This window comes from Phymastichus coffea, unplaced genomic scaffold, assembly GCF_024137745.1.
Source record: "Phymastichus coffea isolate CEN01 unplaced genomic scaffold, Cenicafe_Pcof_1.1 PCOF00059, whole genome shotgun sequence".
NCBI classification, from domain to species: Eukaryota; Metazoa; Arthropoda; class Insecta; order Hymenoptera; family Eulophidae; genus Phymastichus; species Phymastichus coffea.
The window spans coordinates 318,080-339,828 of record NW_026706870.1 but is presented as its reverse complement, the minus strand read 5'-3'; the positions used below and the strand labels follow the sequence as shown (position 1 = coordinate 339,828).

Genomic DNA, 21,749 nt, shown 5'->3' with positions numbered 1-21,749 from the left:
CATAAAATTCCGAAAATGTTGTGGAAAAATGATTATTTAAAAGTTTGACAAACACGATAAAAATGTAATATAAGTTATAAAAACATTGTGGTTCTTTATGATTATATCCTTGACGATGTAAATAACATATTTCGGTAGATGTTTTTTATGATTTTGTATTTTCAAAAACATTTTCTAATGTTTTACTTAACTCAATAAAGGTGTATTGTATTTGTACAATATTTATATTTGTAAAATAGATATTTATACAATGCACTATACAATACTTTAACAAAGTATTCTATCGATTTATATCCTTTATTTACTTTGTTTATTCGAAACTTTCGCATAGAGCACATTTCAATTAATTTCTCTATTGTGATATTAGTTAGTTTTTATTTTGAGGTTTATATGATTATACCAGTCAATTTATATTCATTTCATGCCCACTATATTGATGCACTTTTTGAACATTTAACTATTTACGAAAATCTGCAGTCATATTTCATGAAAGCACACAAAATATACCTATATATAATATCCCGCAACAGCTGACCAGGTGACTATCTTTCAGCCGATCAGGTCACGAGTAAACTGGCTTCAATTTGTCAGGTTTTCTGTTTTATAAGAGGAAGAGGATAAGAGGACTGTAAGAGGGTACGTGGGTTGACATCTAACGATAAAAGCTTATGAGATAGGTAACCGAAAATTAATATATAGCCAAGTTTATATAAATCGCAACTGCACGAATATGATCAGACGTGGGTCAAACTTTAGCTTATAACTGCATGGAAATAAAAAACTTCAGGGTCAAACAAGTTATCGTTTACTTTGAAATTCCTCTTTATTGTTTGTTTTTGGAGTATAGTAAAAAATAAAAATCAAATTACAGATGGCAAGCTGACGAACGAGATGTAAAATATCGAGATTTATCAAATAACTTACTATAAATTATTAAATTTCTAATTTAATCAGTATTAATGCAAATCAACATACTATATAGTTATATAGAAATTATTAATAATATATTCGTAGAATAGTGTCAGCTTGAATGTCGATCTTTTTTACATTAATTAAAATTCTACTAGTTCATAACGCAGGTCTACCATAAATTATTCTAAAATCGTATATTATTAAAAAATATTACATAGATTATCATGTACGATATTGGCAATACATGTCTAGAAAAGGTTGTGATTTCCGAATAATTTTTTGAACAATTCTTTTGTATTATTATTTCATTTGAGTGTCAGGTTCATCGATGGCAGAGGACTATTGTCCCTAATTAATTAATTGAATTCTACTGAGAGAAAACGTAATTATCTTAAAGATATGGTCACGACGAAAGAGTTCAATAAACAATCAATACGCGAAGTTCCAATTAGTAGTATTGTCTTTTTGAATAAAAATGTAGAGCATATTCTAAAATGTCGTATACAACAGATACACGTCAACTATTCCTGAAAATAAGAAAATTATAGAGTCGCCCATCACTGAAAGACCGCCAAATCTTCGTCAGTCAAGAAACTAACAATCATTTCCGTTGCCAGGTGATTAGGATCGATTAACATGTCCGTGCTTTCGGCAATGACGACAGCGGCTCGACACCTTGCCTCGTATATCTTCAAAGCCTTCTCCAGCTTGAGCTTCAGCGGCTCCGAGTAGACCCGGTGAAAGTGAAATTTGTCACAGTAATCGAGCATAGCGTCGATGGTCCGACGACTTCGCACGTCGATTTTGTCGGCTCGCCTGGTGAAGGCGTCGAGCAACGTGACGCCCCGGTTGATTTTGTACTTCCTCAAGGCCTGGACCTGCAGCAAGCAGTTGTCGTAGAAATCTCGGTAGCCCTCCTTGGCGTCGATCCTCTCGCGAATGAGCCGCTGAATCTGGGCACCCTGGCACTCGGCAATAGCCAGTCGCGCCAGGATCGGCTCCATTGAGGACAGGTAGTAGAAGACTTCGATGACGGTGCGTTCGCTGTCGTCGACCACTTGCAAGTCAGCGCCGTACCGCAGCAGCAGCTCGGCGATGCACTCGTTTTGAGTGGCTTGCTGGGCTTGCTCGGCGTCGCTCTCTCGCTCCAGCAGCAGATGCTCGGCGATCGGCTGGCTGAGCCACGCGTTCGAGCAGAGCAGGGGCGTTCTCCCGCGATCGTCCTTGACATTCGGATCGGCGCCCATGCCGAGCAGGTACTTGACGTTGCCCTCCAGCCCGTTCATCACCGCCACGTGCAGGGCGCTCATGCCCCCTCTGCCACGCGTGTTCACGTCGAACTGCCGATTCCTCAGCAGCTTGATCACACCGCGGTTGGGATTGCCGAACAGGTGCGCCAACAGATTTTGCCCGGAGACGTTCGTCACGCGCACGTCGATGCTGCACTGCACGAACAGCTGCACGACCTCCTTGGGCTTCTTCTCGAACACGTTCTGCAGGAACTGAAGCAACGCCTCGTCGACGTACCAGTTGATCAAGTCCGCCACGACGGACCTCACGAGCGCCAGCTTCGAGCAGCCGCTGACGAGCTTGCGGTAAAAACATTTGAAAAAATCCTTCTTTCTCTTGGCTGCCCCGGGGCCGTGATGCACCAGCACCCGCAGATTCTGCAAGTCCACCGAATTGACGACGTGCTTCAGCGCGACGCTGGACTCGTGATGGCTGATCCAGCATTTGCGCCGCAGCAGCGCCTGGATTATTCCGGCGTCCTTCACGTACAGCACCACGTATACCAGCGAGCAGCCAGCCCTCGTGAGGATGTCGGCCTTGTCCTCCGCGTCGACACCCTTGCTAGTCAGCTTGACAAAGAAATACTCGACGAAGTCCGTCGGCACCCGCTTCTTCTCGGTCAGCAGCTGCAGCGTATTCTTCCCGTCGCAGTCGGTTGTGAGCGCGTCAGCCTCAGCATCCAGCAAAAGTCTCGCCGCCGCGAAGTTGTTGTGTAGGATCGCCAAGAAAAGGGGCGTCGCCTCGGAGGAATTTTTGGCATTGAGGTCGCATCCCGAGACCAGTGAGAACTTGATCATCTCCAAATTGTCATATCTGGCTGACAGATGCAGAAGCGTCATGCCTTCGTTGTCAATTATTCGCGACGGAGTCAATGTTTTCAATATGGACTTGAGTTCGTCATTCTTGTGGTTCATTACGAGAGTGCGTAATTCATCGTCGAAAGTTTTATTTCCCTCAGTGTTGTCCTGCAAACGAAATGTCCAAATGATAACATACAAATGACGGCTACGTTGCAGGAAAACTGAGTCTCATCGCAAGAACCTTATTCTCTACGTATTTACAAAAACTGCAGCAGTCAATTCTGTGTACTAACAATTGAGATTAATGCATATGCGAGCTGGACAAAACATTTAAATTAATATTCAATACGTACCATTGTAACAAGTCAAAAGAGTTGAAATCTTCGAAGCAAAGAATAAACGCGGAAAAACTAATGGAAGACGATCATGAAGGAAATAGGACTGTAGAAACTGAAACTGAGCATTTAATTCGTATACCTAAATTTTCAGCTTAGGCAATTTATCGGATTTAAGAGCTCAACCGACAATCAGGGATGAACGTCTTAAATTTCGTATCACAAACATTACGCTAATATGCTCGTGAAAATCACGGATGGAGTGCTTGAGGAACTCATTGAGAGAAAATTCCATTGAAAATATATCCGTTAAGCTGATCTCCAATAAATGGAAAAATACAAGTGTGCCTCATAACATCAGAACAAAGTTGGAATTGCAGTGTTTGTTGTAAGTTTCACTTCTTGTACAGTTAAAAATCACAAAATCTGATAATAGATCAAATTATTCATTATGATTACGAGAAACATTTATTTTAAATGGTACACTTAAAAAATTAATTTAACTAAACTAAATTGTTGATTCGGAACAATTAAAATATCATTGCAAAAAGTTATTTTATATAGACTCAACATTACAAATACTTTTATTAAATATTATTGGTTTATCGACCATTTAATTAAGTTGGAACGTCAAAAACGTATTGAAATTAATAAATTATTGTGTCATCCTCATCGTCTTGAAACTTAAAAAAAACGCTATTCATAGCATTGGTACAGCGTTCAGCTTCAGATTAATTCCATACGTGCGCCCACAACACACATTACAGAAGTTGAAGGTTTGCAGTGTGCCAAAGCAAACAGAATGTTTTTTAAGCAAACTCTGGAATGGAATGAAAATAATTACTATAACACATGAAGTGCTGATGGATTATTTATGATTTTATAATCTAGTGGGTCTCTTAAAATGATTTTACCAACAAGTTGGGAAAATTGCTGAGGAGACAGTGCTTCTTAATATATGCAAAAGTTATTTACACAACTTTTCATGAAAGTAAGTCTTTTTTTGGTTGTAGAAAAAAAGTATGAGTTAAAATATGTCTTCGATTGTATTAGATTGACGTAGTATTAGTAGTGTGAGTGCCGCTCGAGCGTGATCTCCATTTTTTCGAATTGGTGCGAAAATCGAACAGCAACTCCTGTAAATTATTAAAAATCCTTACTATTCAGTAACGTGAACTACTTTTAAACAATAACGTACCTTAAGGGCAACTCGAAAATTCTTTGACATCATCGTATAAATTATAGGATTTATAGTGGGAGCCAAAGTACAACTGATTCTCTTGATCAGGATTAAGTACCTTATAATTTGCAAACATACATATGACGAATTATATTCATATTGGAAATCGTCCCATGATATATCTTTTACATCATTTACCGGTCGATTAACACCAGTAATTACCAGGTCATTGATCATATAAAAAATTTGCGGAGAGATAATTTCCATTGCATAAAACGGCGCCCAGCACAAAACAAATCCAACAACGATCAAGGCTATGGAAATATACAACAGTTAAGTAATTTACAATTATAATATCATACGTTTAGTCTGTTTATACTACCTAGCAATCTAATTGTTTTCCCAGTATCACGATTAGCTCGAACACCAAGTTGTTTGCTGCTTGAAATAGTCTTTAATTTTATACCAATTAAAATGTACATCGTTGCAATTAATACACTCGGAATGAAAAAAAATATCGTTGAAAAAATAAGTGCATATTTATCATCATAGTCTATAGTACAATAAACTGTTTTCCAGTAATCGAAGTTAAAACCGTCTAATATGAACGGTGAAAATGCAAATAGAAGAGCGACCAGCCAAGTGAAAATAATTATCTTTTTCACTAAAGAGGTTTCGAGTATTGACTTGGCTACGAATGGATGGCATATTACTAAATACCTTTCTACAGTGAACATAGTTACGGTCAAAGTGGATACGTTCACAGCCGTTTGAAAACTCAAATAATGAAGGAAACACATTGCTTCACTTTTGTACTGGATCTGAAAGTAAAAAATACGATGTTGCTCTTTTCCTAAATCCTTTTATTTTATTTTACGACAACACGTGAAATAACTTTTAAAAAACTGTCTCGAAACAAAAAAATCTGTACAGTAAATTAATGTTTATTCTCGGATAAATGAATAAGTCATTCTCCACACTGTTATGTATCAAGAAAAGACTAAGTAGATAGTTGATCCAATATTAACTTGTACGATAACAAAAAGTTCTTGAATTCTAAGCTTTATATTTTCAGGGCTAGGTCAAATTTTTTATAACTACTCTGATCTAATTTTTAGTAGCATTCGGTCAATTTCCAAAAGATGAATAGAAGATATACATTATATTTTACCTCTATTTCCCTTTAAAATTGCATAGATCACATCTGTTGAATTAGTGGATGCGAGTAAAATCTAATTGAATATGAAATTTCAAAAAAGCTATGATATTTATTAAATAAATATTATTCATACAAATATTAATCATATAATTATAAATTTTATTCTTAAATTAAGAAAAACGCAGCAAATTTAAAAACTTTTTTTGATAGCCATATGGATAAAAAAAATAGTTCTTTGTATAGTTTATTTTTGTACAGAAGCATCACTATTTATAAATCTATATTCTTACCTCGGACCGGTAGTAGCTCATATATATTTCGAAAGGTGCTCTAGTCATTAAAACCGAGACGTCAGAAATAGATAAGTTGAGTAAGTAATAGTTAGTAGCTGTATAGATAGATTTGCCACGGAAAATAACGATACACACAATGATGTTTCCCAAAAGGCCAATCATAAGCAACGTAACATTCATTGCAAGAATGAAGTTTGGGGCCATAAACACTATTTGATAACCGGCCTCTGTGTCATCTGCGGTGTCGTTAATATTGTCCAAAATCGTGCGAAAATCAAGATGTACAGTTTCTTCACGGTCATCAGTGTTATTGAAAAACGAGCTTATAAAATCATCGACATAGAAGTCGATTGTTTGATTAATCAAAAATTCTGAAGAATCTTCCATTGCTTTGCTTCTTGTGTACAAACGGCAAGCATTTACATATCTACTGAAATTAAACACGTTCATAGATTAATTATAATTGCCCGTAGATATACGATAAAAAACAAATCAGAAGTATAACAACATAACTGAGAAATAATTGCTAATAATCTGCAGGAAATAGATAACAAAATAATTAATTAGAATTATGCGAAAATGTAACTAGTAACTAGTACTGCTCTATTAGCAAATTAAATTTTTTATTTTCTGTTTATAATCACTACTCCGATCATTGTAGCTATTTATTATTTACGTGCAGGAGAATGTCTATGCTGAATAACCATATCTAATACATATTGTGATATAAATTATCAGCATTAAGAAAAATCTAACGGACAAATTATATTTATATTGGAGATAATGAAATAATTGTCAAATCAGACTTACGATCGAGAAAGAACTCTGAAAACGATGGTTGCATGTTCATAGTCGAGCCGTTGGAGCTGTGCAGGTCGCGATCACTTACAAACAGCCCACTTGGTTTGGCTACAGATCGATTGAAAAAAAAAAAAAACAAGCCGAACGCAGCAATTGCAAGCAATCACACGTCCAACTAGAGGCACGAGAGCCTCGGCTACCGCGTACTTGCCAGTTCGAAGTTGAGCCAATCAATATTATGAACAAATATGCCCTGCACAATATATTTATTGTTTTTTGCGATGTGACAAAACATTGTCGTATAGCTGTTTATTGAACACTCACTTTGATAAATCCATAAATTATTTCTGCAATTACAATTCTTGCTGAACATTATTGAGTTACATTGAGCAGATTTTATTCTCCCAATGTAGGGAGAATAAAATAAGCATCGTTGTTATCGAATCATTAATTAAGTTGCTTTGAGCAAGTACAGCGGAAAATAAAAGGAAGAAAAATAAAAAATTTTAGTTCTTGTAAAGCAATGCAATCTGAGTATTAATGCAATGTGTTAGGATTAATAAAAATGGAAAAACAAAAAAGATTCTGGAAATAAATAAGTTTTTGGTATTTTTATTAAATTCATCCCGAAAGTAGTTTCTTTTATAAATTAACCCTTATATGCCACAGTTATAGCGTCAACCTTAGCTGCCAGACTGGGATATTTTTGACCACAGCCATATATTCATATATTTTTAATGAACTAATTTTTTATAATTGAAAACATTTTCTTAATCTTTAACTATTATTTTACAAGGTGATATATATCTCTTACAAACATTTTTCAATTTAATACGTCAAAAGAAATATAATTTGCAAAGAATTACGAAAAATTACTTACTTACTGTCTGAGGCTTTGTCGCGAACAACCTTAGTGTGGCAGCTGAGAGTTAAGAATAAAATTTTTTCTTTTTGCAAAATTTCTCACTTAAAGTAAAAATATTTATAAAAATATTTATATTATAAGAAATATTTCATCACTTAGTTTATAAATAAAAAATAAACACTAAACAATGCAATTAGAATAAGATATTTAAAATAGGGACTTGCTTACACGTTTAGGTAAATTCTTTTTCTTATTTACAAGTGACTCAGAAATACAAGTTATTTAAATTATAATCACGTATAGTTGAAAATAATAATAGAAACATTGAGCGAAGTAGGGGCATTTGTAGGTCAAATCCAGGAAAAATGGCCTACTCCATTCATATCATCTTTCTTTTACGTTTTTTGGGTCGCTAAATTCAAATCTAGTGTGCGTTTAATAGGAAAAGGTTAAGGTCAAGGTCACGTTAAGGTGAAATATGTTTATTTTGCAAAAACTAAATTTTTGACCGTAGGTTCTGAAAAAACGGAAAATTTTACGTTTAGATATGATTTGTATTTATATTTTTATCATAATGCCGAAGGTTACTTCAAGGTCACTATGTTATTCTATAAACTTTACATATAACAATTGCAAAAATGACAAAATATGACTTCATGGGACTAGAATATATTAATATATTTTGGTGATCACTGAATTCGAGGTCCGATTAACGCCACGAGGTTAAGGTCATTCTAAGGTCAAATCCCTAAAAAATGCTTGAGTAGGATATGAAAGTGTACTTTCCAGTTTTTTTTCTCGCTGAATCTGATTCCGAGATCCATTTGACCCATTAGGGTCAAGATCAAGGTCATTTTAAGGTTACATCTATAATGTGAAAGTACAAATTCTCTGTAAACATAATAAAAAAATTTCAAATCTATTATCGTACCTGAATTTTTGTGTGTTGGAACCCAGGCTTTCACATGTAACGCCGAAAAACTGATTTTTTTTTTTGCTTTTTGTTTTCCAGCAAAGCCCCGGAGTGAAGGCATTATGCCGTCATGACCGACACAGAAGAAGGTATGATGCAGGGTTTTAGATGTTCAGTAGAGTTGAATGTTTAGAATTTAGAGCTTGGGTCTTAAAAGCTTGGGGAATGAGAGTTTGGAGATGAACTTGGTTTTTCTAATTTTGATTAAGAAAATATTTAACAAGTGAAATTTTCAGAAAATTTGCATTATTTTTGGAACGACGGTCTTTCATGCAGAAAAAAGTAAGAACATTTTAGAGCAATATTTCTGACTGTTTGGACTTTTTAGTTCCGATTTGATCTTCACCACGGGTTTCTTAACAACGGTCTCGTAGAATGAAAAGGGACTCGGATTCAGACTCACCAATCATCAAAACATATTTATGTAGCATTTATGTATTTATAATAGTCCATATTCTCGTATTTCTTACAATTTTGATATGAATAGTTTATAGTATAACATAGTGACTTTGAAATTAACTTCAACTTTATGATAAAAATATAAATAAAAATAATATATGAACGTAAAATTTTCCGTTCTTTCAGAATCTGCAGTCAATTATTCATTTTTGGCCAAATAAATACATTTAACATTAACATGATCTTGACCTTGACCTTTTTCAATAAAAAATAAAAAGTTGAGATAGCCTTATTTGATTACAACTTACCTCATGATTTCGAGCATCGTTTGTCTATTCGTCCATTTATCCGCTACTGCTGATTCAATGATGTTGGCGGAGAATGACGGTTGCCGGTGTGTGAGTGCTGTGAATGGTACTGAGTTTTAGTGTTGTAACTGTTGTTGATTGTGTTTGTGCGTGAAGGAAAGATTCGTGGATGCGTGTGAGATACTAAATTGAGCTGCTTGTGTATTTTGAATATATTGAGTAAATGTGTCTTTTTGTGTTTGAGGTGGTTGTATATGAATCTTCTGAGCAGGTTGAGTGCGTTATGTATTTCTTTGTGTTTGAGACGTTTCACGGTGCGCTGGAAGTGCCTTTAAATCGAAGGTGAAGAGCACATCCAATTTTATTGCATAAATAGATTCTACGGTACTTACTGAGTAACTCTCTACAAAAATTAAAATAATCCCCAGGGCCGTTTTTATTTTTTTTTAGTTTTAAGCTTAGAAAATCAAATATTGAGACGTACACAAAAATTTGACGGAGCGTGGTCGGTGAAATAATTCGATGATGTAGAAAAAATCGTATAACATTTTATTAACTGAATAATTAACATCTGCGGACTGTATGTGCACATCTATATCAAATCTATACATATATACATATGTGTGTATATTTGAAATATGTACATTAAATATCCAATAACAAACTATAACAAACAAAGAATAACGAACTATATATGTTGACTATTATATTCTTGCACCGCTTTGAGTAAATTTGCAGCATAATATTCGTGGGATTTATTCAACTTATATTTCTTCCAAGTGTTTTCAAAATCAGAGTGAACAGACTCCACTGCTTGTTCACTGAAATAACCGAGTCCTCTTTGAGCTTTATCACAAAAATATTTGACATGAAAGAACACTGCGTGTACTTTTGGAATGATACTTATATTTAAATCTTCGTAACTTTTTTTAAAATTATCGATGTATAAACTGAAATTTGGATCAAGTTCAACTGTAAAACAAGAATCGACTGCTTTGCAAAAATCTTCGAAGCACTTAACAAATTTCAAACAACCAATGTCTGCAATCGAGCGCAAAATGTCTACCTTCTTTAATAGACTGTGACACGCATTTCCAGCAAAACTAGAAACTCCATTGTAGAAATCTTGTGAAACATTGCATTTTTTAGCCCAATCTAAGCTATTCTTTTCAAATTCTACTGACATTTTTTTGAATAAATGATTCACAACACCTAACATGAGATGCAGTTCTGAGTCATGTTAATGAGTCATGCCAGTACATTCCCATGTACGTGGTGTACAGCAAAAAAGGACACTTTGAATTTATGTGGACAGTATAGAACAATTGGCCATTGCATGAACAAATACAAAAAGTGGGTTAAAAGTGGAAGCCAGTCAAAAGATGCAAAAAATTACGAATGTTGTGTTCATTCTCCGATTTGTTCAACAAAAAAGGAATTAGAAATTATAGATTTAATACCACCACCAGAATGTTATACGATTTTTTCTACATCATCGAATTATTTCACCGACCACGCTCCGTCAAATTTTTGTGTACGTCTCAATACTTGATTTTCTAAGCTTAAAACTAAAAAAAAATAAAAACGGCCCTGGGGATTATTTTAATTTTTGCAGAGAGTTACTCAGTAAGTACCGTAGAATCTATTTATGCAATAAAATTGGATGTGCTCTTCACCTTCGATTTAAAGGCACTTCCAGCGCACCGTGGTTTGTATATGAGTCTTCTGAATGGGTTCATGTATTTGATGGTTGACGTGAGTGTGAAAGTTTTGTTTTTTTATTGGCATTACCAATAAACAAACGTGGGTTGACAGTTTTTAGTTTGTGTTCTGTTTTATTTATGTGTTTGTTCCGTTGTCCTTATCCGCTCATTGAGTCCTCCCAAGTCTTGTTGAAGAAGCCGCAGAGACTCTTGCCAATAATTCAAATAAGTTGATCGAACAAAATACAGGAACTAGGACTTTGATGAAAAAAAGTGTACTTCTGTTTTAACATAACAGTTTATGGACTATAAAGCTCCTGTAAAATTATGTTTATACTTCCAATAGAAAAACATCGTTGGTTTAGTTTGGATGATAAAACTGATGCTTCTTTTATGCTTAATATAATTCATGAACCCGCTGCCAATATTATTTGATAATTTCAGTGTACTTGGTTCACTGTTAAATTCCTTTCTAATAATAATGAATTTTGAAAAATTAGATATTTGATATGCCAAACTTTTTAAGGCTGTAATTATTAAATGATATTGGTAGCAGATTTTAGAATTACATCAAGCATTAAATGTATAGTTATGTTTTAAGGTAAACTCAAAAAGTTGATGAGGCAATCGACAAGAACAATTTGTTCGTCTAAAAAGCTCTTGGAAAATTATTTTTACATATTTTAAACAGAAGACTCATTTTTAATATTTTAGAAGTTTACCTTATATTATTAATAACATAATTATTAATAACAATATTATTAATAAAAAACAATATAGATTTTTACTTACTCTTTTTGCAGAATTAACGGATATAATTTCCTGGACAGCACAATTACACTGGACACTCACAAGTCACTACACTTATTTATCTTGGTCTTGCAATAATAGAAATACTCTGAAGAACAATAACGACATAATCACCCAAAGACCGATTGCATCGAAACAGTTTTGTAAACAAATGACGATCGCGGTATCGCATGCGTACACGTATGTGCGTATATATATATATAAATTAAATTTCCGTATTGTCTAAAATAAAAACAATTTAATAAAAGAATTTTCATTTAATAACTATATATATAGTATTTATTTTAAATAATGTATTAATATTTAATATATATGTAATTATTCTAAATAATGATTCTCTTATTAAATTGCTTTTAAATTAATTTATTATTTTTTTTTGTTAAATTTATGTTTTGCGGGCCGGCCGAATGACAGCATTCAGACGGCACGACGGCTTTTCATACCGTGCCAGCATTTTGTTGGCATTATAACGGCACGGCGTGACGAGTACGCGCGTGCCAGACCGTGCCGACACGCTGTGCTATCTGAGTGGGAGACCATGACTATGTGACGACTTTGCTTTACCCTTGTTTCATTATATCTCTGTATTTTATCGAGCATTAATTATAGCGTTTAGTTATTAGTTACCTTGTATTGTGTTTGGCAATATATTATACATCAATATATAGTTTATGCATTCATTATCATTGCTCCTAGCTTGGTAATCCTACATACATAATATAACAATCAAAATTTTTAATTTAAGTAGGATTCTAGTTATTTTTATCAAATGTGGAATGTATACTATTAACGAGTCCGTAAAGGATGCGTAATAGGATTACAGAAAACTACATTATTTCTACAATTTTACATTATTTCTACATTATTTTTCTACATTATTTCTGCATTTTTGTTCGTGTTTTTTGATAAACTTTTTGAAGATTTTTCAACAAATCATAAAATGATTAAATTTGATGATTATCGACAGTATTTTGAAATCAAAAGTGAATATTACTGAGTTTTTTACCAATAAATTATATCGTTAATTATAAAACATATTTCGTAGTTCATAGGAATATTTAAATGGTGTAGAATTTCAGTGTCCAATAAAAGTTTCGAGTGCGATTTATATTAAACTATTATAAAAAGAAACGGAAGGGATAAGCACGCGAAGCGAGCTAAAAATGTCTTAAGTATATAATATATAAATGTCGTGACGAGATAAGATATTTTCGTGATGTCGATACGTTATCGCAAGACCAGCGAGTGGCGGCCATTACACTCTTAGAAACAGCGCGAGCGCGACGCTACGCCTTTTGTTATGGCTTCATGTTGGTTTATCCACGCATTCCTCGCTGGCCGATCATTAAATCTTACTTTTTGTAGTAATACGTTAGTGTAAATCCACTTTTTGTGTAATATCTGTAATTGTATTGCATAATTATGTATATTAGTGATCGTGATAGTTTAAAAATTACGTTATCTTAATACAGTGTGTTGTGGTATTCGTGTTTGTTGATTAAAATGCTGTCAATTTCGTCGTTGAAATGCTGGAAAAAAATGTAATTGAAATCTTCCGATGAATATGTAACCTCAAAACAAAATACACACTCGTCTTTTTGATTTTTTAACCTAGCGATTCTGCTACACAAAATTCTTGATCAAACAGTAAATTTTATAAGTACTCGTATATGAATTCTTTTTTCTAGTTTAATTTAATTTTAGCTTTCAAAGCAAACGTTGACAGTAAGTGTACTTGTATGTATAGTATTTGTGTGTATAAATAGGATATTCATGATAAAATTAGATATTTAAATGTGTTGAATAGATTGGCATGGTGTTGGACACGTGAAATGAAAGTAGGGTTATTGTTGGCACCGAGATTACATCACACAGCACATACTATTCGTATAAGCACACTAAAAACTGCTTGTAAACTGCTCAACAAGAAGTAATAATGGATCTACTTAAACAATAACTATTAAAAATTATATATATATATATATATATATGTACACACACACACACACAAGATTAATTATAATGTAACTTACAGCTATGACCATTGAATGATTTAAATTGCTGCAAATACTTTTATTGACTTAAATCAGTCTTTATGCATAAATATCTAACTATAAATATCTAAGCATAAATATCTAAGACATGTAAGTTATGTAATTATTTTTTCTTCTTTTTGTTCAACAATATATATATGCTGTTATTCCTATTTTATGGTTTTGTTCATGTTGCTAAATTAATTTTTTTTTTTGTAGGTGTTTACAGGTGTGTTTACACTTTACTTTTGTCATTAAAGTCGAATTCCTAAATTAATATTATACTAAACAGTTTCTTAAAGAACATTATTTTATCAAGATACTGTTAATATTATAATAAATTTTAGAATTAATCACAATGAGCCTAAAAGATGAAAAATTTTATGAATATGATTCTGATGGTGATGAATATAACATTATAGATGAGATTGATTACGCTTTATTAAATATTACCTTGCCAAAAAAAAGAAATGAAACTGAAGAATATTATTTTAAAATTCTTTGTACCTATGATATTGTGCATTGCATGATGGAAACGATTAGAGAAGCTAATTCTTTTGTAGGTTTATCTGAAACAACTACTAGAATTCTACTTAATCATTTTAAATGGGATATACAACAATTTGTGTGTACCTACTATAATGGAGATCAAGAGAAATTATTCAAAGAAGCTCATATTATAAATCCCTTCAAAACACGTAGTTTGACATCAAGCCAACCATCTTCTAATGAAGCAGATAAATGTCAAGTCTGTTTGGTGGAAATACCAAAAAATATGATGACTGGCTTAGGGTGTGGCCACCAATTTTGTGAAGATTGCTGGAATGAATATCTTAAAATTAAAATCATGGATGAAGGAATTGTCCAAGCTATACAATGTGCTGCAAATTCCTGTGATATTTTGGTAGATTATACTAACATTATGCGATTAGTGAAGGAACCCAAAGTCAAACAAAAGTATGAGCACCTTATCTCTAATGATTTTGTGGAGTGTCACAAGCTCATAAAATGGTGTCCAAAGGGATGCGAAAATGCAATCATGGTTAAAAATGTAGAAGCTAAACCAGTAAAATGTAAGTGCAACTACACATTTTGCTTCTTATGTGGAGCAAATTGGCATGACCCAATCAAGTGTGATTTGTTACGCAAATGGAGTAAACATTGCAAGGAAGATTTAGATAGTGATCAATGGATTCTAAAAAATGCTAAAAATTGTCCACACTGTGATGCACCCATTGAAAAGAATGAAGGTTGCATGCACATGACATGTAGGAATCGAAATTGTGGGTATGAGTTTTGTTGGCTGTGCATGGGCTCTTGGACTCACGCACATAGATGTAACAGATTTGATGAAATTCGAGCACAATCAAAACAAGAAGCCAATCAGAAGAAAGCAATGGTTTTGCAAAAGTATAATTTTTTTAGTAATAGATACATGAACCACATGCAGTCATTGAAATTTGAGAATCAATTACATAGAAATATATTGGACAAAATGAAGGAAACCCAACAGCAGTACGATATGACATGGAACGAAGTTTGTTTTTTGCAAAAAGCTGTAGATGTTTTAATTTCTTGCAGACAGACTCTTATGTACACTTACGTCTTGGCTTTTTATCTGGAAAAAAATAATCAGACTGAAATATTTCAAGATAATCAAAATGATTTAGAGAATGCTGTTGAAGTATTGTCAGGATATCTTGAACGTGATATTACTGTTAATAATGTAGCTCAATTCAAACCAAAGATTCAAGATACATCAAAATACTGTAATAACCGAAGAATAGTGCTTTTGGAGCATGTTCAAGAAGGAAATGATAAAAAATGGTGGGTTTTCGTAGATTTTTAGATTGTGAAAATAATTTAAAGATTTCCAAAAGTTTGATTATTAAAATTATTAGATACTGATTAATTTGACAATGATGCCATAAATATATTACTGACTGTGCCAATTGTTTATTGTCACATGTTTTGTTATATAAGTTTTCATAAGTTTCAGATGCATATAACTGTAAACTTTGATTGCATTATTAATTACCATTAAATCTCTATGATCTTGTCAATTATATTAATTATGTGATTACGTTATTTTTTAATAGTAAACCATTATAAATAGTTTTATGATCATGTACAGAAAGTATTTAAAACACGTTGAGTAAATTATTTTGTGCTTTCAATTTAAATGTAATGTGTATCTATGTAGTCATACGTAAACTTTAATGTATTATTTTATAAAAATAACTTATTTTTTATGAGTTCTTGTACAAAAAATTAGTTTATCTAACAAGATATAACTTTTCGTTTAGTTGATTTCAGTGTTATAGTATATTAGATGATCCTAATGTGTTTCAAATTATATTTACTTGTCATTTATGTAGTTTTGTATTTTTAATGAATAAAAATGTTCAAAAAAAGAAAGACTATTTGTTATTTTTATTTGCAAATTTGTTGCATTAATATCTATTATTCTTATCAAGCGCAATTCAAAAAATAAATCTTATATTAGTCAAAAATAATACTGTGCAGATTATTCCAAATAATTGTAACTAAATTCTTCTCGTAGAGTATTTGTTGGTTAAGTTTATACTGCAAAAGAAGGGACAAAGAAAGATTTATACAATTCGATTACAGAATTATTGCAACAAATGCTTGAGAGTATATTTTTCGTTGATGACTAAAATCACTAGAAGTTATACGGCAGTATCACCGAAAACGTGAGGTAACCGTCAGTCTTGAGATCTAAGAATTATCTATGAATTCAATATTAATCTATTAATTAATATTAACAAGCTTTGATTTTATTAATAAAAGAGCATGCAATCACTCAACTTAATGATCTTCTATAGCAGTTGTATATATGGTAACTATTTTTAAGTGATATTGTGACACTTCATCAACTTTGACAACGCAAATTAAAAATTTTTCTACGTAGAAAAATTCGTACGAAGAATAGAATTAGAATAACCGCACGGTTATTGAATCACCCCTGGTAAAGAGACTTTATGAAAACACAAAATTCCGTTGACTGATAGGATTTATGCCGAAGTTCTGATATCTTAGTATAGCGTTTACGTGAATAGATCTGTTGTCTATAGCGGAATTCCAATGAATAATCGTTCTCGTTTACTATTAATAATCATTTAAAAATAATTATATATTTAACGAGATGAAAAATAATATTAAACTATTAGCAAATCCAAAAATACAACGATATCATAGTATACGAATCATTGGAGTAAATTAAACGTCGTTGAGAAGTAATCTATAAAGAACATTTAAAAAGTATCATTACCAGCTGCTTGACTTCACTTAATTATATCTGATGTGATCGAATACTGCATAAATTTTTCGCTGAGTTTAACTTTTAACAGAGTACAACTCGGCGGGTAGCCTTATTTTTTCATCATTTCATGAATAAAAAATATATGATTGTACTGTTTTACTTGAACCTTGTGATCGCCTTTACGATTATTACTGCGATTAAATTTATAAACCTATGCAATATTAAAACGAAATACTAAATATCTTTATTATAAAATGGACAAGTAGTATAGCATCAAAGATCACATCACTTTTTTGTTATATTTTTGTTTGCGACATCTGCGCTCTCCAAGATAAACGAAGAACGTGCAATGTTTTTGTTGTGCTTAGAGATAACCCAAAAGCTAGGACTTTCTCTTATTAGAGAAAACCCCGCGTACGTCTCCCTTATGACGACTCACTGAGCATTGGCCGTACCTGCGGCTGATCTTGTGTATAGCGTCGGGTGCATCCCTCTTTCTCTGAGTTTAGGAACCATCCCTTTTCCTTTTCTCTCCTTCCATCGGAAGTGTAAAGAAAAAAGTGAGTTCGGTTGCAATTCAAAGAGTGTCGGGTACAGGTGTAGTCTTTAGATAAATTTTGCTTTACATGAGTGCAGTGCGTAGCACTCCGTCATCATTATTTCCTTGAGCGATCCGCTAGAAGCCTCGAAGTGCGGTTAAATTATCTAGTAAGTTTACTTGGACGTGCCGCCTGCAGTGTTTGCACCTAGTGTGTGAATAGTGTGTACAAGTATGGACTGCGACAACGCTATCGCTCGCATCTGGAATCGGTGACCCAAACCAGTGAGACTAAGCCAAAAGACAAGCCGGCGACTACAAGATTCCATTGGCAAAAGCGACCGGGCAGAGGGTATACCCTCTTCTAGGTATCTTCTAGGGTATCTCTGATCTAAGGCAATCTGATAAGCTAAAAGACAAGCCGGCGACTACAGGTACCCATAGGACGAAGCGACCCAACAGAGCATGGTATTTCCAATATCTTCTAAGGAGTTTTTGACTCATGGCAGAACCAATAAGGCGTGGTACGGGCTGCGCTCCACATCAAGACTGCCTTCTCGCGCAAAGTGCGCAGGCGTGGTCTTCGGCTTAACGACGGACTATAGCCATTTGATGTTCTTGTTCGCAAGTTAACTCTTCAATATACCCGTTATTTGCGCAGTTTTTATTTATCTTTAGTGTATATAACTACTAATTTGTAGCTGTTCATAAGTGGCAGGCTTTTTCCCTACTTAAGACTTGTTTTTTTTTTATGCCGGCTGCTTGTGAGCGGTAGAGTTTAGTTTTCATTAAATAAAATTTAAATGTTAATTTAGCACAGTAATTATTTGTTCATAAACCTATACACACACTTTACTCCCCTTTCTTTCAAGGCATTTTCTTATTTATATAAAATAAATTACTTTTTATTATTATTTATATCTTTTCCTGTACGAAAAGAACAATTTTTATCTTTATTACGTACTTACTGGGTCTGTTCTAAAAGTTAGTAGGTAAGCTAAAATGAACGTACATTTTTAAGTAGAAATTTATCAATGTAATATTTACTAAGCAACATTATCATACCATCATTTATAAAGTTGTTATATGAGATTGAACAATTTAAAGAAATTCATTCAGCTAGCGTGTGTGCAACTTTTAACTCGTGAATCTGTGGCGTCCTCGTGGTTCGCTCATCTGCAATCAAATGCCGCCGATATTTAGCATATTAGCGAGCAGCAGCATACACGATCATTGCGCGATCTGTACACGCCGTAAGATTCTGAGGAAGGTGTTACCGATCATCAAGCCTCACTGACGAGTTCAGTCGGTAACATCGGGACGAAACGCTTCTACCGTGCTATCTCTGATCTTTATATTTCTCCTACCTCTCTTTATCTCTAATTCCCGCTCCGAGCCAAGCTACGCTTACTATTAAGACTCAACATAAAAATTAATTTTTTTCTGCGCAGGGGCAACCCACCGTGTTCCCGAAAATAGAGAAAAGCACCGTCTAGACTAAAGCGCTATCTCACCTGTGGGTTTAGTTGTGTTAAGGTAATTGATCAAATTCATTACCTTATCAATATAGTTATATTATTGAGCCTAATGTCACGTTTAGACTATTGTTTACTAAGCGAAATTTATAACTATAAGCTTTTTTAACGAACAAATGAATTTTTCGATTAATTTTGATACAGAGATTCCGAATATTAACTTATACGTATTAATTAATTACTAACTATCGAAACTTAATTTACAAATATAACTTATACAAGTAATTTTGCAATGTATAATTGTAATGTTAATTTGAATATAGCTAAGTGCAGATACCGATTTAAGGAAAATAAGCAAGAATTTGACGTATTGATAACCAATTATTGAACAAAGTTATTAATACGAGGGTGGGCCAATAAATCCTTAGAATATGATAGAAAAACAATATTTTTTCGGTAGATTTTTTTTATATTTCAACATAATTTCCTTTTAGCTCGACACACTTTTCCAGACGTTCTTCAAGTTTTTTTAAGCTATCAGAAAAAAATAATTTTGGAAGTTTCTCAAAATAGCCATTTATTTGAGTTATGACCTCGTTCGAGATGAATCGTTGTTCAGCAAGCCACTTTTTTAAGTTTAGGAATAAAAAAAAGTCACTAGGGGGCAAATCTGGTGAACACGGTGGATGGTCTACTAATTCGAACTTCAATTCCTTAATTTTAGCATAATTTTAGACTGAGAGCATACATGTGGCGACCTCGTGGTCCACCCATTTTCTCACTAGATGATAGCGGCTATCCACAAGCGGCAAGAATCTCGCTCTTTAAGGCTCCGGTCCCATAGGTACGTAAGGATGCGGACGGATACGGACGCGAATCGCAACTCTAGTAACATCACTAAAAATATCTAGTTCGATTATTTAGTACCAACACTACCGATAGTGAGCAAAAGTGACTGTTGTTTAAAACTGTAGCGCCGAACGTACCACATTTAATGTAACGCCTATCTAACCTTTACATTATTGTAGTCTATAAGATAGCAAATAATAGAGAATTGATAGACTTTCAATTACAATTAGTGGAATTAGGCCTTAATTTTATGGAAGTATTTGAATATATAAGAAGAAGAAGAAAATATATATAAATGATATGTATTAATCATCCCAAAAACTTTTTTTACATTAGCATACTCACCAATAAGCAATATTCATGAAAATTTGAAAAGTAAATTGTAGACCTGACATTTGAACATTAAATGTGGTACTTTCGGCGCTACAGTTTTAAACAACAGTCACTTTTACTCACTACCGGTAGTGTTGGTACTAAATAATCGAACTAGATATTTTTAGTGATGTTACTACAGTTGCGATTCACGTCCGTATCCGTCCGCATCGGTACGTACCTATGGAACCGGGGCTTAAATATATAAGCCTGCATAGCGGCCCGACCATTCCGAGTGTATGAGGTAGGTGTTATCGGCCGTCGAGCCTCACTGATGAGTCCAGCCGATAACACCGGGACGAAATCTTACTATCTTACCGACCACGTTCTTCCTTCCCACCTCACGACTGTGAGCCTGGCTGGCTCGCTCCCGTGCAATCTTTTTCTCGAACTTTCGTTCCGTATTATGAGTTTACACGATGAACGAAAACGACCATTCAACATCCGTCGAAGCGAATTACGCTTGATGTCTTTCTCTCATTTCAAATAGCCAAATACATGTTATAAATGTTTACATACGGTACGGTCAAGTAACGTATTCCGAAATATTTTTTTTTAAATGTAATTTTTTTTTGTAATAAAATAGTTAATGTTCGATTAACTATAATTTATATCGTTTGAACTTATTAAAATTGCAAACTTTCTTTCAAAAATTGTCTTATAACATGGGGTGCCATTTTTATATTTTGAGCTATATCGCTATAATTTTTATTATATGCTCTTAAAAATAACGTTGTCATTTAAGTATTTCGCTTGACCTGTTTAAACAAGTAACTGAGTCCTATATAACTTTGATACTTGGTTAAATTGTAACCTGTTGAAATATTAATTGTCGTTACATATATTCATGTTTGAAGAGCATTTAACACATTGATAATTATTTCTTTGAATATAAGACCTTCTAAAAATAAACCTTATCTCTTAACAATTAATTTTATTGATATTCCTGACTGATTAATGAAGACGTGAAGTATACACCGCTACACACGCAGCGTTATTCAAGTACTTACAAAAAGAAGAAATGAAGAGATTAAACAATATTGACCCTTGAATGTTATTATTCCGTCGAAACATAAGAAGCGTTTGCGAAAAAGTGTAATATCGTTAAATCTTGACAAGCTCTTCTCAATTATATCAACACTGTAGTGTAAACAAGTATTTACGAATTTGAATATAATTATTTCTAATATCAATTGTAATGTTAATACAATATTAAAATTTGAACTTAATGAGACAGTTGCAATATCATTTCCCGCGATGAAGCAAGAATTTGACATGCAATTAAGTGATCAATTGAAACTAAAATACAATACAAAATTTCCAGGCATAGATTAACTTCTTTTCATGCAAATATTGACAATATCGGCTGAA

The 21,749-nt window shown here is 33.4% G+C and overlaps 3 protein-coding genes across 6 annotated transcripts; 1 reads left to right on the top strand and 2 right to left on the bottom strand.

Annotated features, from left to right (window-relative positions):
- Window positions 1–827: 827 nt before the first annotated feature.
- LOC131666530 (putative ankyrin repeat protein RF_0381) lies at window positions 828–3,471 on the bottom strand. 3 transcript variants are annotated; one of them, XM_058939288.1, is made up of 2 exons: window positions 3,356–3,471; window positions 828–3,290 (listed from the first exon to the last, which is right to left on the bottom strand). In XM_058939288.1, the coding sequence occupies exon 2, from the start codon at window positions 3,114–3,116 to the stop codon at window positions 1,470–1,472; it is 1,647 nt and encodes a 548-aa protein (XP_058795271.1). In that variant the 5' UTR covers window positions 3,117–3,290; window positions 3,356–3,471; the 3' UTR covers window positions 828–1,469. The 3 variants fall into 3 exon arrangements, with proteins under 3 accessions (XP_058795271.1, XP_058795270.1, XP_058795272.1); XM_058939287.1 differs by having other exon boundaries at window positions 828–3,167; window positions 3,356–3,459; XM_058939289.1 differs by having other exon boundaries at window positions 828–3,283; window positions 3,356–3,421.
- Window positions 3,472–4,078: 607 nt separating this feature from the next.
- LOC131666575 (motilin receptor-like) lies at window positions 4,079–6,431 on the bottom strand. The gene is made up of 5 exons (XM_058939367.1): window positions 5,967–6,431; window positions 4,900–5,338; window positions 4,716–4,831; window positions 4,536–4,635; window positions 4,079–4,473 (listed from the first exon to the last, which is right to left on the bottom strand). Exons 1-4 carry the CDS (start codon window positions 6,417–6,419, stop codon window positions 4,537–4,539), a joined length of 1,107 nt encoding a protein of 368 aa, XP_058795350.1. The 5' UTR covers window positions 6,420–6,431; the 3' UTR covers window positions 4,079–4,473; window position 4,536.
- A 6,682-nt stretch (window positions 6,432–13,113) lies between these two features.
- On the top strand, window positions 13,114–16,064 carry LOC131666542 (E3 ubiquitin-protein ligase arih1-like). 2 transcript variants are annotated; one of them, XM_058939314.1, is made up of 4 exons: window positions 13,114–13,369; window positions 13,533–13,553; window positions 13,636–13,972; window positions 14,081–16,064. In XM_058939314.1, exon 4 carries the CDS (start codon window positions 14,220–14,222, stop codon window positions 15,708–15,710), a length of 1,491 nt encoding a protein of 496 aa, XP_058795297.1. In that variant the 5' UTR covers window positions 13,114–13,369; window positions 13,533–13,553; window positions 13,636–13,972; window positions 14,081–14,219; the 3' UTR covers window positions 15,711–16,064. The 2 variants fall into 2 exon arrangements, with proteins under 2 accessions (XP_058795297.1, XP_058795296.1); XM_058939313.1 differs by having other exon boundaries at window positions 13,114–13,553; window positions 13,636–13,758; window positions 13,864–13,972.
- Window positions 16,065–21,749: the final 5,685 nt, after the last annotated feature.